Source organism: Ammospiza nelsoni, chromosome 23, assembly GCF_027579445.1.
Source record: "Ammospiza nelsoni isolate bAmmNel1 chromosome 23, bAmmNel1.pri, whole genome shotgun sequence".
In the NCBI taxonomy this organism is placed as follows: Eukaryota; Metazoa; Chordata; class Aves; order Passeriformes; family Passerellidae; genus Ammospiza; species Ammospiza nelsoni.
Genome location: NC_080655.1, coordinates 6133055 through 6149861, shown reverse-complemented (window position 1 = coordinate 6149861; position 16807 = coordinate 6133055). Strand labels below are relative to the sequence as shown.

At 48.4% G+C, this 16807-nt stretch overlaps 1 protein-coding gene across 1 annotated transcript; it reads right to left on the bottom strand.

The window, feature by feature from the left end:
- Positions 1-307: 307 nt before the first annotated feature.
- On the bottom strand, positions 308-12804 carry LOC132083402 (tubulin alpha-8 chain). Its single transcript, XM_059488069.1, has 5 exons — positions 12756-12804; positions 7806-8028; positions 3911-4059; positions 1921-2601; positions 308-698 (listed from the first exon to the last, which is right to left on the bottom strand). The coding sequence occupies exons 1-5, from the start codon at positions 12756-12758 to the stop codon at positions 405-407; spliced, it is 1350 nt and encodes a 449-aa protein (XP_059344052.1). The 5' UTR covers positions 12759-12804; the 3' UTR covers positions 308-404.
- Between the last annotated feature and the right edge of the window lie 4003 nt (positions 12805-16807).

The window sequence follows — 16807 nt, the reverse complement described above, 5'->3', positions numbered from 1 at the left end:
ACAGCCTTCAGCTTTGAAGGTCTTGCATCTTTTATGGGTAACACAGCTCCTTTTGCCTCTTGTGACACCAGCTCTAGAGTCTTGGAAAATATATACCTAACACCTTCCAGGAAAAGCTCCAGCTCATTCTAATCTCATGTTCTGGGCACTAATAGCTTTTCACATAGCAATGCTTAAAGGACAAGAGCTGACTGAACCATAGCATGGTTATTTTATTCAGCTACCTTCTTCAGAAAGGAATTCTATCTCCTGGACTGCTGACTGCATGTAGTTAATGAGTGTACATAGTGTTTGGACACTACCAAAGTTCTTGATTAAAGAAGTTTATTCCAATCAGTTGACATCATTTACATTGCTACTAAAGAGGCAGTAAAATGGCAAAGACTTGCAATTCACTTTTGGATTTAATATTCTTCTCCTTCATCTTCTCCATCCATCGAGTCTGTGCCCACTTCTTCATAATCCTTCTCAAGTGCAGCCAAATCTTCCCGAGCCTCTGAGAACTCCCCCTCCTCCATCCCTTCTCCAACATACCAGTGAACAAAGGCACGTTTGGCATACATCAGGTCAAACTTGTGGTCCAGGCGAGCCCAGGCCTCGGCAATGGCCGTGGTATTGCTCAGCATGCAGACTGCCCGCTGCACTTTGGCCAGGTCACCCCCAGGAACCACTGTGGGGGGCTGGTAATTGATGCCAACCTACAGGAGAGGTGGAAGAGACATGAGTTTCTCAGTGGTGTTTGACAGTGACAATAATCAAAGTCAGACAACAGGAGTTGATTAAAATGTGTGACTCACAAAACAGCCCTGGCATGAGAACCTAAATCTCCACATCTCAGAATACAAACCAGGTACCTACAGAACAGCTCAGAGCAAACACACTCCATTGTGGAAACACACCAGAGTTTTCCCCACCTGTCACAGACATCTTTTTATAAAAATCCTTTATTTAAGATTTTTCTCCCTTCTGAGAAGCTGTAGCCTCAGCAACAAAATGTAAACAATGGTTATCTGCTGTGGAATGCAACAGGTGGATCTGTGATTGGTCTCAGGAGGATGTTTGGATTTACTGACCACTCACGGCAGAGCTGGGTCTCACTCTGCTGAGACACAGCTCTTTGTTATTCATTCATTTTCTATTCTTAGCTTAGCTAGCCTTCTGAGAACTTTCCTTCTATTCTTTTAGTATAGTCATAATGTGATATATATCATAAAATAATAAATCAAGCCTTCTAAACATGAGGTCAACATTCTCACCTCTCTCTTCATCCTGCAACCCTTGTGACCACTGTGACACCCACCTAGGCTGAGAGAGAAGACATCCCCCATGGTGCTGTGCAGCACTGTTGCCAATCTACATTAGATTGTTTCCCCCAGTGGCCAGTTGACCCTGCCCACCCCAACTGTTCATCCCCCATTTCCCCTACACATTGCTGCCCTTTGCCCTGCCCTTTGCCTTCAGGTCACTGGTCACTGACCCCACACAAAGCCTGTGCACAGCACATGGTTGTGTCTTTGTCCCTGATTCCTCGGCATGGTGGATGCAATAAACCTTCACTGGAATACACCATACAAAGACCCTTCCTGTCTTCCCTCTGCTGAGCTATTTGTGGGGTGTGTGTGTGCATGGACTTGGAATGGCTGCTCTTGTGGCCTTACTCTGAGCAGCTTCTGAAGGAGACACTTTGAAGAAGAGTAGTCAGAAGCTGATGTTGTTTCTTCATGGGAATGCTATGCCTGAGGCTCCAATTATTAGAGGAACTAGCCAGTTTAGAAACCCTTTGATTATTATTGGTATAACTATGAACAAAATTATTACTGGCAGCATTTCCACCACCCTGCCCCATTGCCACAAAACAGCACCCACCACCCAGGACAGTGAATGAGAAACCTAAGAAATCATGGTGGAACCGAAACTTGCCTTAAATCCAGTGGGACACCAGTCCACAAACTGGATGGTGCGCTTGGTCTTGATGGCAGCAATGGCAGCGTTGACGTCCTTGGGCACCACGTCCCCGCGGTACAGCATGCAGCACGCCATGTACTTGCCGTGCCGAGGGTCACACTTCACCATCTGGTTGGAGGGCTCGAAGCAGGCGTTGGTGATCTCAGCCACGGAGAGCTGCTCGTGGTACGCCTTCTCTGCTGAAATGATCGGGGAGTAGGTCACCAGCGGGAAGTGGATGCGAGGGTAAGGCACCAGGTTAGTCTGGAACTCGGTAAGATCCACGTTTAAGGCACCGTCGAACCTAAGGGAGGCAGTAATGGAAGACACTATCTGACCGATGAGGCGGTTCAGGTTGGTGTAGGTTGGGCGTTCAATGTCCAGGTTCCTACGGCAAATGTCATAAATGGCCTCATTGTCAACCATGAAGGCACAGTCAGAGTGCTCCAGCGTGGTGTGGGTGGTCAGGATGGAGTTGTAGGGCTCCACAACAGCTGTCGAGACCTGAGGTGCAGGGTAGATGGCGAATTCCAGCTTGGATTTTTTCCCATAGTCAACTGAGAGGCGCTCCATCAGCAGAGAGGTGAAACCAGACCCAGTTCCTCCCCCAAAGCTGTGGAAAATCAGGAAGCCCTGCAAGCCAGTGCACTGATCTGACTGAAAGAGAAAATACAGGTGTTCAAGACATTGTGTGCTATAAGAATCCCCAATCAAGGTCAAGAAAGACAGCACTGAATTCTGGCACATACCAACTGTTCAAGCTTCAGAAATACAGAATTTATCCATCAAGAGTCAAGAAGGTGTCCCAGGATAAGCAATATTCTTGGCTGGTTTAAACCCTCTATGTATTGGATGATGACCACTTCATAATCGCTAGCTTAAAATTCCTTCTATCCCCAATTCTCAGCTGAGGCCATTAACAATGAGCAAGAAAACAGGAATATTCAAAGACCTACACACTATCTATCCCTTACAGTTACTTGGCATTCTCTAACTGCACAAAAATGGAGCAATCCCCCATCCCAGAGCTACTGTAGCAATGCTGCACGAGTGCCAAGTGTGTATCTCCGCGGGGGGAAGTGAGCTGTCACAGCCCATTATAGTGCCAGTCCCATTCACCCCACTCAGGAGACAAAACCAGACAGCCCTGTCCTCACAAAGAGGTGCCACATGATGCTCAGCTCCCAGGACTAACAGGGACTGCCAACAGCTTGTACAAAGAAATCATGACTGTTTTTCAGGTCAAAGTAAAGCCTGCTGCAAATTTATCATTGCTTTAATTAGAGACTGTGGCAGTCAAGCGTTGAGAATAATTCCAGTTGTAATCTGCAAAAGGTGAACTTTACACCAAGACTCAGTTATAATTCCATATCAAAGCACCTGGAATTTGTGCAATGAGAATTACCACCTTTGTGACACAGATTGGGCAATGGACATGCTTAGCAGCCCTAAATAGGGAACTTGAACTTCCTAAACTGCTCCCTTCATAAGTTTGCCACACGACTGAAGAACTGGGGAAGCTGAAACATCCCAACTTACTGAGATTGATTCCTTTTCTACTGTTATTACCATAAAATTAATCCAGAAATCATAATAGCAGGAAATGCAAACAATAGTCCAAACCACAGAAACAAGCACTCTTATTTAAAATTCCTTGAAAGAGCCACAGCCAGACACCAATCCTTCCCCAGCAGGAACTATGCAAATCATAATTTTTGGTTCTGACTTTCTAAACATGAAACTATAGATGAAGTTTTAGGTGCCTCATCAGCATTTTAGGCCACTTGAAAGCCATATCTGACAGCAGAAACCCAGCCATTCTCAGCTGGCTAAGAACAAAAGCAGATGCACACTAAGTCCACAGATTCTCATACCACAAAGAAATGAAAGCACAGTTGATGTATTTGATAACCTCATTTCCAAACCCTGTAAAACAGATGTTTCAGAGCCTGCAGTGGAGCCTTACCAGCTTCCTGATGCGCTCTAGAACCAGATCAATGATCTCCTTCCCCACTGTGTAGTGACCTCGAGCATAGTTGTTTGCAGCATCTTCTTTGCCAGATATCAGCTGCTCAGGATGGAAGAGCTGTCGGTATGTCCCATTCCTAACTTCATCTGGGGAGAGACAAGATACATATTATTATATAACATAGAAATATTTCAAGCAAATGTTCTATATAGAGCAGCTTTTTCAAACTTCTAGGGGTGTCCAGAATAATGTATTTAAACCTTTAGAGATAAAAAGCAAATACCAATCAGTAGGTGCCTTCCCACAGCATAAATGATGAATAACTAAGAAAAATTAAGTTATTGCTTAGGAAACTGCTCTATTTTACACCAAAGTTTAGAATTCTGACCTGTCAGAGCAAAATTAAAATCTGGACTATAGAAGAAGCATTTTTCCAGTTTAAGACAACTTAAGGCCCATTTTGCAGCCAGTAGCCGAAATCCCATTTTTCCCCTTCACTTCCCAATCCCTCCAGGATTCTGCTTGACCCCAGTTTCTGTGGGCAAGCAGAGCCAACTCTGCTTACATGTCCCTTTCTCTTCACTGTGCTTTGTGCCAAAGGTGGAGAAGGGTTCAAAAGAGATGGAGATGCTCTTAGAGCAATTATCTGAACACTGAGCTGTAAGCTGCAGCACACACATCCCCCAGCAGTTTTTGGAGACTGATTAAGAGCCACTAGCTCCCAGAAATATGCACTAACACCCAGCAGGCTGAAGCTCTGTCCTACCAGAAAGGTACAAAGACACTCAGCAGAGCTTTGTCTCTGGTTTAACTCAAACCACTCTTGTGTGCTATTGCAGTATTGCATTCTTTAATTTAAATCAGGTGGACAGCAGAGAGCCTTATTAACTACAGCTGAAGTTGCCTGCTTGCATGTATTCATTAATCTGAAATAGAACAAGCAAGACAAAGAAAAGTAAAACTTAAGACATAAAAAAAAGTTAGCATTTAACCACTTTAGGCTGAGCAACTCCCACTCCAGTCTGCAATCCAACAGTCTAAAGTATTTCTAAGACTGCATCAAAATAAAAACAATTTGGAAAAGTTTACCACCCAAATACCCATGTGTCTAAGACTTCCTATAATACTTCTCCACATTACAAGAGACAAATACGGGTAATAAGGGAAAAATATAGAACCAAAATAAAATGGTTCTTTATCCTATGCAGACAGGGGTAGCACAAGCCAGGATGGTCCTTGGGAAGTAACAAAACTTGTGGAGTTCAGAGGATCAGCCACAAAAGTGTGCCTGGAACAAAGGACTTGGGTGAGGGGACAGCTAAACCAGCTTGCCCCAGACATTTTATCCTCCACGTTTTCAAGTCTAGCTGGGGTAGACTGTTAAAGACACTTGTATTGAATTCCCAGATGTCACTGGCCTATTTTGTGCTGGAAAGTTTGATGGTATTTTCCCACCACATTCACAGAGGTGGTGCATATCCACCATCCTGCTGCTTTGTGCAAGGCCAGCACTGATGTGGAAGGACAGAAACCCCTGTGCACACATGGCAGCTGCATGCACAAAGATGGTTTTTCATAAATTCAGTGCACAGGGACTTGCTGCATGAATGGGGACTCATGAGCCCTGCCCAGGGAACTGGGGCAGTAATTTCCACATTAGCCAGGGAGGAGTAACAGCCATTTCCCAGAAAGACACAGGATGTAACTTTTAACAAAAAGCCCAAACTTTGCCTGTTATCCATCTCCCCACACTACACCTGCATCACCAACAAGCACTGGAACACTCACTACTTTTTAGCATTTGTTCCAAGACTCACCAGCTCCTCTGCCCTGTTTTGCCACCTGTCTCATCTCAAATCTGAGCTGTTCCTGGTTGCTCAGAGCCACCACCTGGCCAGAGCAGAGGAGGCAACAGCCACAGAGCTCAAAAAAGCATAAAGCCAGACCTGCAACACTCCTGGGAATATCAGTGCATGGCCAAGGGTGCCTGGGCTCATTTCAAAGTTATAGCCCAGCACTCCCATCCTTAAACAGCCACACAGCTTCTGCTCCCCTGAGAGGTTCATCTGCTGTGTTAGCCACAAGAAGGAGTCTGGTGTGTTACTGAACAGAAGTTACAGAACAGCCATGGCTTGGGTACAGAGGAGTGGCCAGTCACACATTTCCCCAACTCTTCATTGCAGAAAGATAAAACACAGCAGCTGCATAAGCACAGGCAACACAGACCTCTGCTATAACAGAACCAAATCACTACTTGAGGCAAGATAGCCAAAAACCAGCTCCAGAACAATTACTTCTGGCACACTCTGGTGAGAGGAAAACCAGGATTGCTAACACAAGGGATGAAGGTCTTGTGAAACCAGGAGCTCACATTGAGCTGACAGTGCATCTACTGCCCCAGGATGGAGGACTGGTCAGTAGGTGATGCATGGGATCACACCTGAACACCATGAGATGGTGTTGCCAGAGCTTGGAAGAGAACACATTTTCAAGAGAAGACTGTTTCTCAAAGATAAGGCACCAGGAAGCTGAAGTGCATGTTCAGAAATCTCTGAATTTAGGCCAGCTATGGGGACTCATTTCTGCAAGCACTGTTCAGCTTCCACAGATTGCTTTGGGAAACTACAGCAATCATTCCTGTGTGCAATAAGGAATCTTCCTAATGACATCTATTGTGTCTCTTAAAGAGGTTCTACTGACTGCAGCACACATCATGCCATACTGTTCCAAGGGGCTGTAACTGCTCCTTGCACAGCAAAACCATGAAATGTGTTCATGAGACCCATTTAACTCCACAGCCTGGCAGAAGTTATGCTGAAATTCCTGAAAGCTCCACAGAGCACTTTTGCCAGTCTCAATGAAAATAAAGCCAAGTATTTTCCATCACTGAAGGTGTAGGCAAGCTTCATGCACTAAAAATTTAAAGCCCAAAGCATTTTTCAGGACTAGAGGAATGGATCCCTCAGCCAAAACCAATAGTGTAAAGTATTGATGTGGCAATAACATGTGGCAATGCTCTCCAGTGCCTTGTGAAATACAAGGCTGTGCTTTGTCTCAGGTACATACAGGCAATGTGTGTATTTGTGATTGTGAAATGGGTGGAAACCAACAATGGGACAGTTATAAAGGTGAATTCTAATAATAACTGAGGAAAGTAAAGCATGGAGGAAGGTCTTTGAACCAGTCTTTTGTTTGCAATTAACCTTTATAAGTCTTAAGAATTAAAGCATTAAGGATGTTGCTCTTTGACAGGAACTTTCTGCTTGTAGTTAAGCCTTAAAGAGCTCTGCAATAATAACCTTTTCAAGTATGATTTTAGAATATTGCTTGTATCCTTGAAACTATAGCTTTGGAATATATATAAAGGAAATATGCTTATCTCACACCTTAATAAAACAGAGAAAAGCAGCTTGAGAAAGGAAGATGAACATCAGCCCAAGGATTTATGGTTTCAACCAAGGGAAGCTGGACATCACTGTTATGAGACTTATAGTCTTTGCAATTAAAAGGTGGACCCTCATCTGGGGGGCTGGACCTCACCAGATGGGATTCTGCTTCCTTCTTTCAGAAACCAGACCAGCACCATCTGGGGATGCTCCTTTTGGGATACATCCTGAGAAAAACTAAATCACAATAGGTATAGAATTGTAACGTAAAAATTGGGAATAGAAACTGCTGATGAGTAAAAATTGGAATAGAAACTGCTGAGAAAGCTGATGAGTATCCCTATAAATACCTGCAACCCTCAACTATTGGTGTGCAGCTGGAGGGAAAACTTCCCCCCAGTGCTGGATTGATCATACTTTACCATATCAATTAATAAATTGCTTGCTGCTTGAACATTGGCCTAGCCAAGCTTCTCATGAATAACACCTTGCAGTGTCAGTGTTACCTATGACTGCAGGCTCGAGGTCCACAAAGACAGCCCGCGGGACGTGTTTCCCCGCCCCCGTCTCGCTGAAGAAGGTGTTGAAGGAGTCGTCCCCGCCGCCGATGCTCTTGTCGCTGGGCATGTTCCCGTCGGGCTGGATGCCGTGCTCCAGGCAGTAGAGCTCCCAGCACGCATTGCCGATCTGCACGCCCGCCTGCCCCACGTGGATGGAGATGCACTCGCGCTGCGGGACAGGGACAGAACGCACGGCTCAGCACAAACACAACTGCCCTTGTTCAGCACGCCCGGGGGGACTGCCAGCCCGCAAAGCCGTTTAAACATTGGCCTTATTGTCTCGGGGTTGGGGGCATTTGGCACAACACACAACAGGACACAAAAGCCCCTTTGAGGCATCATCAGCTCCGCCCAGAAAAACCCTTTTGGACATTATCATTTTTACAAACTCATTCCTCTTTGTTATTTTTCAATCAGACAGGAAGAGTCTGATCAACTCTTTCAAGTTCTTCAGCCAATTTCTCTCTTCATACCAAACCCAATATTTAGAAAAGCTGATGATCACACCTCTCGTTGGCCTAAGTGTCCAGAACAGCAACACCCAGAGCCCAGAAGCAACAAAATCCTCCCAGGACCCGGAAGCACCTCGTTTAATGTACACAAAACCAAAAAAATATTCTCCAGACCCCTTGAGGAAACTTTGTCACTCAGTAGGAAAGGCTTTGCCTAACAAACCCCTTCACAACCATCCATAAATACAGACTCATCAGGCCTCAAACCACGCTGCTGTACACAAGGTACTGAACTACTCAACAGCAGATAAAACTACCTCATGAAAGCCATGTAGAAAATAGTTAATGGCAGCAAAATTATCTGTTCCTACCCATTTATGAATTCCCAAATTCCCTCTAATGTCCAGAGTTTCAAACCAATTTCTTTAATATCGCAGTACAGGACTTCAAATGATAAAAGACAAACCCTCTCCAAATTCTGGTCCATCTGTGGCATTTTATATTCAACATCTAGTTTTGAATCTCAGTAAAGGACATTCTAGAAAAGCCTACATAGATTCCAGTTTAATGTGACCATTACCCAAAACTCTGTTCAGACCCCATGACTGGATGGGACAATTTGGTTCCCTGGAATTCCAGGACAAGCAGGAGTACTTTCAGGCACAAGTACAGGCCAGGCAGAGAATGGGCAGAGAGCAGCCCTGGGGAGAAGGACATGGGGTGCTGGTGGATCAGAAGGACATGGGGGTGCTGGTGGATCAGAAGGACATGGGGGTGCTGGTGGATCAGAAGGACATGGGGGTGCTGGTGGATCAGAAGGACATGGGGTGTTGGTGGATCAGAAGGACATGGGGGTGCTGGTGGATCAGAAGGACATGGGGTGTTGGTGGATCAGAAGCTCAGCCCCAGCCCCGTGCTCTGGCCCCCCAGACCCCCCTGTGCTGGGCTGATCCCCCAGGGGGCAGCAGGGCAGGGGGGATTCTGCCCCTGTGCCCTGCTCAGGTGAGGCCCCACCTGCAGAGCTGCCCCAGCCCTGGGGCCCAGCACAGGAAGGAGCTGGAGCTGCTGGAGAGAGCCCAGAGGAGGCCACGGAGCCGCCCCAAGGCCTGGAGCCCCTCTGGGAGAGCTGGGGATGCTCATCTGGAGAAGAGAAGGTTCCAGGAAGACTTTAAAGCCTCTTCCGGTGCCTAAAAGAGCTCGAGAGGGACTTTGCACAAATGGAAATGGCCTTAAAATGCAGGATGATAGGGTTAGACTAGACATTAGGATGAAATTCTTCCCTGTGAGGGTGGCACAGGCTGCCCAGAGAAGCTGTGGCTGCCCCATCCCTGGAAGTGTCCAAGACAAAGCTGGACACTTGAAGCAACCTGGTCTGGTGGAAGAGATGAAACTGGATGGTCTTTAAGGTCCCTTCTGACACAAACCAGTCTGTGATTCTATGACCTGGAACTGCCTATTCCACATCCAGAGTCAATGCAGAAAAGCAGCACAGTCCTTTCAAACTCATTGGGAACCCCATTAAATTAAAAATTGTATTTGTCAAAAAAAAAAAAAAAAAAAAAAAGAATCACCTGTTCTCAAGCACAGCACTGAACTGTTTTAAGCTCCCATCCATCCAAGCTGTACATTCAGGTGCCCAGCCCACATCCTCTCTGCAAGCAGCATCACTCGGAGCTGCTGCCACCCTTCTCCCCTCCAAAGCCATTACAGCATCACCCTCCAGGCTGAGGCATTGAGCTGGGCCAGTGCTACATGGCAGAGAACACACAGCCAACCTGCACAGTGTACAAGAGGTGACAGGAAAGCTGACAGCAGTGCCACAGAGAGCAGACATGGCAATGACTCAGGGAACATCCTTTGGGAGAGCAGGACAGCCTGAAACTTCTCTGTAGGGACAGAACAGAGACCACCACATCAGCCTGGATCCTTACCTGGCTGAGGTTCTACCAGTGACCTAAGCCTTGCTGGAGAAACCCCCAAGCAGCTGGAAGAGGTCACTAAGGTGTGTAAGGACTACACCACACCAGAGATGCAGGGGGTAAAGAGAAGGGTATGTGGAGCAGCTGAGGCCATTGGCTTGGGTAGCCAGAGAAGAGGGGAGATTTGGTCATGGTCTAGAGTTCCCCACAAGAGGAGACTCTTTGGTGACCAGTGACAGGACCCCAGGGAAGCTGTGCCAGGGCAGGTTTGCCTGGATATGAGGAAAACATCCTTCCCCCAGAGGGTGACCAGACAATGGAACAGGCTCCCCAGGTCACAACCCCAGGGCTGACAGAGCTCAACACAAAGAGGGGGACTCCTGGGGGTGTCCTGAGCAGGGCCAGGAGCTGCACTCAGTGGCCTTTGTGTGTCCCTTCCAGCTCTGAATGCACAGCTTGGCACCACAGCCACAGAGCAGGTGCTACATGAAACGTGGCATGTTTACTTGGACAAAATACAAAGTTCAACACATGGGACAATGACTCCCTCCACAAACAGCAGTAACTGAGGGGGAGCCCTGCTGCAAAGATCCTGGAGGCTCCCACACAAACCAGCCTGAATGTCCCACGAGTGCTCTTGTCCTCAGAAGGGCAAGCCATGAGCCAGGGAACAAAAGGAGACACGTGGGGAGCACAGAAGAAGGCTCCCTCTGCTCTGCAGGTGGCTCCAGGGCAGATTCTCAGAGGTTGATGCAAGGCTCAGGTTTGTGTCAGGAAAAGCCTCCCCAGTGGAATGGTGCGGCCCTGGAACAGATCACTGCAGAAGTGGGAGGGGATTTCCATCCTTGGAGGCTTTCAAAACTTGGCTAGACAAGGTCAGTGATAAAGCCTGGCCTGGTGCTACTGTGAGTCCTGCTTTGAGAGGTCTTTCACCTGCTTTCCTACAACTCTACTAAGGACTTTTAAGTAGTATGTGGCTATTCAATGAAGCACAAACCTCTGTCAGACACTAACAGATTCTCTGCCCATTTTTTGCTGCATGGCCTTTTCACAGAACCAATAATACTGAAGAACGAGGCTCCAATTTTATTCCAAGAGCACCAGCTCCACGCTGGAATGACAGGCAAGAGAACTGCCACACTCATTATAGCTCAGGGCCTTCACACATCACTGATGAGCTTCAGAACAAGGATTAAATGTATACAGACAGTGCTGGTAAATGCTGTATTCAAGCCACTACAGAATCCTCTTATTTACTTAACTAACACTCAATGCTTTCCCCACACTTATATACATTATCTGCAGGCACACAGTTTCAGGCAGAATTTCTCCAGCCCAGTCTCTGCTTCCTTTCCCTACAGGATGTGCTCCAGGTGAAGGGCACTGCCCTGTCCTGTCACTGCCCTTCCAGCAGCTGCAGTCTCAGCCCCTTGCTGCCCTCACTGCTGGGCTGCAGCCCCCCAGCTCCCCCACAGCACTGCTGGATCAGGCTCTGGGTCCCTGCACTCCCCAGCACGGTGCCCAAGGTGCAGCTGTACCTGCGTGAGGCTGATGGAAAGCCAAGCTTCCTGAGAATGGCTGTGCCAGCTCAGACCAAACTTAGCAGCACACCACATGGAGAAACGCTGTCTCCTTGGGATGGGACTCCACGGAACCTGCATCCTTTGCAGAGACCAGGGGCTGCATTCGTATTCTTGATTTGACTTCATTTGAAAACCGTGACAATAAACAACCCCCGAGAGAAGGGTAACAGCAAGAACCTCAACACATCCCACCAACACTCTAACTTCCAATAATTTTCAGCTCAACAAGTATTTGCCACACATTCACATGCCTCCAGCAGCAGTCTTGCTACATTTGTAAATCCACGTAACCTTCTGACAATCTCTTTTCAGAGATGTAGGAAGGCAACACCCCCGCGGGGAAGAGCCGAACGCCCATCCCAGCCTCCAGCAGCGCTGCCCAGCTCAGCACCTGTGGGATACCCCAGCCCCGCCACACCGCTCAGACTGCCCTTCAAGGTGACTCAACCTATCAGCTCATTCTCGCCAGCCCGTCTCACAAAGTCCTTCAGGAACTCTGCCCATGAGCCCAGCCCCCGGACAGCCGCGGGGCAGGAGCGGGGGAGCGGCACCTCGGCACCTCCCAGGCCGGTGGGCCGGGCTCCTCCTTCCCTCCCTGCGGCCCCGCGGGTCGCGCGGAGCTGCCCCGGCCCCACACGCCGCGGGAACCCGGCGGCTCCGCATGGACAGACGGCCCCAGGGGCTGACGGTGCCCGGGACGGAGCTGCAGCCCCTGAGGGTCCCGGGGGCCGCCATGTTCTCGGCGAGCCCGCCACCATTTTAGGACGAGACGGCGGGAGCGACAGGGCGCGGGACAAGACACGGCTCGGGGCAGCGAGACCCACTGCCCCCACGGCTCGGCGGGGCCGTCCCGCCGCCCATCCCGTCCCCCTCCCCTTACCGTTGCAGCTCATGGAGCTGCACCGGGCTACCCCTGGCCCGCCAGGCCCTCGCCCCACTCACCATGGCTCAGGAGCGCCGGGACAGACGCGCAACGTGTCTGGGCAGCACCGCAACAGCGGCGGCTCTTACCGGGCACACCTTTTATAAAGTGAGGGGCGGGGCGTTCGGCTCCCTGCGCTGTGCTCATTGGCGTGGCATGCGCTCACCTGTAGACCATTGGGTGATAGAAATGTCTGTCACCACCCTGCGCGAACTATTGGCTGATTCGTAACAAAGGGCGGGGAGGGGGCGGGGTTTAGTCTTCCCGCCAACGAAGGCCGGCACCTTCCCTCTCAGGCTCCGCTTCAGGCCGGGGATCGCTCTGCCCCGGGCCGGGGATCGCTCTGTTCGGAGCCAGCGGCTGAAGGGCGGGGGGCTCAGCACTGCCCACCCCTGGCTATTGGCCAAGGGCTCCGAACTCAGCCTGGGGAGCCCAGAGTCAGGGGCTGCTGCCCTGGGAAGGGGCCCTGAGGGACCAAAGGCCGCTCACGCCCTTGCACCCACGGGGTCCTGGGTGAGAGCTCCCCCTGTCCCGGCTCCGCGCACTGAGCCCGGGGAAAGGTAGCAGTGAAACGCCCGGGCAAAGCGGGGACTAAAGCATGGACACCCCGGGATCTGCTGGGGGACAGCCCCAAGCCCCACATCTGCCCCGTGGGCACCCACAGGGCCCGTCCTCCAGGCGCTCTGGGTGCTGTCTCTGGGCTGAAAAAGAAAAATCCCTGTCCCAGGAGGGTGGAGGCAGCTCCACTGCAGTCACAGGGACAGCAGGGCCAGTGCCAAGTGCCGCTAGTGGGATGGAGAGTCACAGAATGGAAAGGACTCAAAGCTCAAGGGCCAGATCTGGAGACCCACATAGGTTCATCATTAGGTCTGGAATTTAAATGCCCCAGTTGAAGTTGGATAGTAAGTGGAAAGCATAAACCCCCTGTGGTATGTCCTAAGGGTTATATTAACAGAAATATTCCCGCAATTGCCAAACTCACTCCCTGGGTAAAAGCAGCTGCTCTGTGTGCAGGTCTGATATTTGATACCTGGAGTTCCATCCATCCTTCAGGGCCTCAGCACCAGCATCGGTTTCAGGAAATTCCTTCTTCCTGCACTGAGCTGAGTTTTTGCAGCAGGGGAGGGACGTGAAACAGTTTTGAACAATAACAAAGTAGGTGATTTTTCCTCTTCCTGTACGGATCTCCAGCCCTGCAAGCAGCCTGGATAAAGGTGGTACTTTTAGCAGGAGTGTGGTGGAATTGTGCCAGGCTGGATCTTTACATGGAGGGAAGGGATGAACTGATCCCCAGGGCAGGGAACTGACACCTGCTGAGGATGCTGCTCCTGCTGTTATCAACCACATTGTGATCATCTGAGCCCAAGGCATGGAATGAAACCTGTGTGGGTGTGCCCTGAAAGGAAAGAAGGGCAGAAGCACTCTGGAAAGCAAGGACCACAGGATTGAGAGAGGGTCAGAGGTGGAAGAAGGGGAAAAACCCACAAATAACACTGATATAATTGTTTTTCCAAAGAAGGATACCTAGTGTAATGTGTGACTGAAAAACAAGTGGGCTATAAGAAAGCACTAAACTGTGTTTAGGGAATTTGGCTGATGTATTAAGTTTTAGCTTTCATATTTTCCACATTCTGTACTGCATTAGTATTTAGATCTAAATTTCATATAGAGTGTCAGTGAGTTCTCACAGTTTAGTTAGACAAAACAAGGACACCGCTGCAGCTTCAGGCCCTAAAAGTGTAAACAACAGGGAATTGGGGAAAGCAAACTGGGAGAATGGGACTCCATAACCTGGAGCTGGAATTGGACAATGAACCCCAATATGGAAATGAACCAAAATTTATAAAAGTGTGAGAACTCATGGTTTGCCAGCTGTCTTGGTTGTACACTCAGCAGGGTCCTTGTACTGCACAAGGTGTATCCTTTGAAGGCCTTTTTAATAAATATCTCCTTTATTCCTTTAACACTGTCTAGCTCTGTTCTGGGTGGCCTCTCAAAGCATCATGGCCATCCCCACACCAGAGTGGGGTGTGATCACACAAATGGGTACCTGTGAGCTGGGTGATGGGATACCAAGGGCAAACATACACCAAGGTGTGCAATGTGATTTTAAAGATAAGTCTTCTCTTTCATGTTTTGATCCTCAGCAAGCCCAAATTCTTTGCTTAGTGCTTTCAAGCTGGTATATATTTGAAGAATCCAATCAATATTAAACTGCTAATAATCCCCAAACTGTGCTCCAAGAGACCTGAAAGAACTTCTCTTCCTGTTCTTTTTTCTCATTTGTTTTATCCTAATTGCTTGGCCTAACCTCACTGAGCATGAGCTTGGCTGCAAAGTGCTCTTAGCTGTGACCATCTCCTTAGTGAAGTTGCTTGGTAAAGAAGACCAGGATGGTCCTGGTGGTCTGAGACAGGAAAAACTGAAATGACAGAGCCATGGAATGGTTTGGGTTGGAAGGGACCTTAAAGTTCATCTCATCCCATCCCCTGCCATGGGCAGGGACACCTTCCACTGTCCCAGGCTGCTCCATCCCTGTCCAGCCTGGCCTTGGGCACCTCAGGGATCCAGGGGCAGCCACAGCTGCTCTGGGCACCTGTGCCAGGGCCTGCCCACCCTCACAGGGAGGAATTTCTTCCCAACACTGAGCTTAAATCTCTCCTTTTTTAGTTTAAACCATCCCCTGCCTAGTCCTGTCACTCTGTGCCCCTGAAAACCTTTGCAGCTGTCGATGTTCATGATCAGATAGGAGGGATCCCTCCTGCAGTGGCCATGAGCTATTGGAGGATGAAAGAGATAAATAGTTACAATATTTTAGTTTCTTTTGTTCTTTTTTATTTAAGAAAAAATCCCCAGTTAGATGTTTTTTGTTTTTTTTTTTTTTTTTTTTTTAAATCATCTATTGTGCTTTTCTCAGTTGGAAAAAAACACCAGCACTACATGTCTAGTGGGACCTTCGCAAACCCAGATTTAGGAATACTTTTCCTGTAGGTTAAAAGAGAAAACAGGTCAAATTAGATTTAATTCTTCCAATTGTTGCTATTGTATTACAAATACTTCAGTGTTCTCTTTTTTTTCCTTTCTCAAAGCTTCCCATTTTAGACACCAGGTACACTGTGAGAATTTCATCTGCTCATTCAAAACAATACATTTGGTTCTGTTGTTCCAAATTTCTAAGGAAATCTTCAACTTATGAGCAAAGTTTAATCTAAACTGTAGAATGTATGGGAAAAAAAGTGCCCACACTGGCTTAAAAAATCATAATTTTTAAACTAGTTATAAGACTTTAAAGATTTGATTTATGTTTTTCAAATGCTCTGACCTGAAATAACACTGCCACTGCTCCAAATGTCCTTCAGCTCTGCCAGTGCAGTGGGACAGGGCCTGGACTACCAGTGGTACAGAGTCACACTCAGAGGGAATTTCATATATCCCATTTTATTCTCTGTTAGAAACATTGCAGCACCACCACTGAGATGGGCCAGACCCCTTGCCAAAACAGAAAATTCAGATGGTGTTGCTCTGAGTGCAGTGAGCATTCTTTTTGGCTTAGCTGACAAAATCAGATTGGGCCAGGCTGTGCTGTTAAAGGTGCCCTGGTCCAGTTTCAGCTGAGGTTTTGACAGGTTTAATTCCTGTACTCAGTGCCTGCTCTGACTCGGGCACCTGCAGCCTGCGCTGGCATTGCCTCAGCCCCACTCCCCAGGCTGTGCTGGGTGTCTCATGTGGCATCAAGGGCAGGTTCAGGTTGGACACCAGGAAGGATTTTCCTCTCTGAAAAGGTGATTAAACACTGTAAGGGGCTTCCCAGGGAGTCCCCATCCCTGGAAGTGTCCAAGGAAGGACTGGACATGGCACTCAGTCCTCCAGGCTGGTGGACAAGGTGGGGGTTGGTCACAACTTGGGCTTGATGGTCTTTGAGGTCTTTTGCAGCTCCGTGATTCCGTGATTTTGTGAAAGGGACATCACAGCAGTGATTCCACATGTTTGGAGATAAGTGTGCCTCAGTTTCCCTCAGTGTGCCCTCCCACAGCTGCTGCACTATCAAGAATTCCCCCAGTCCTACAGAAGC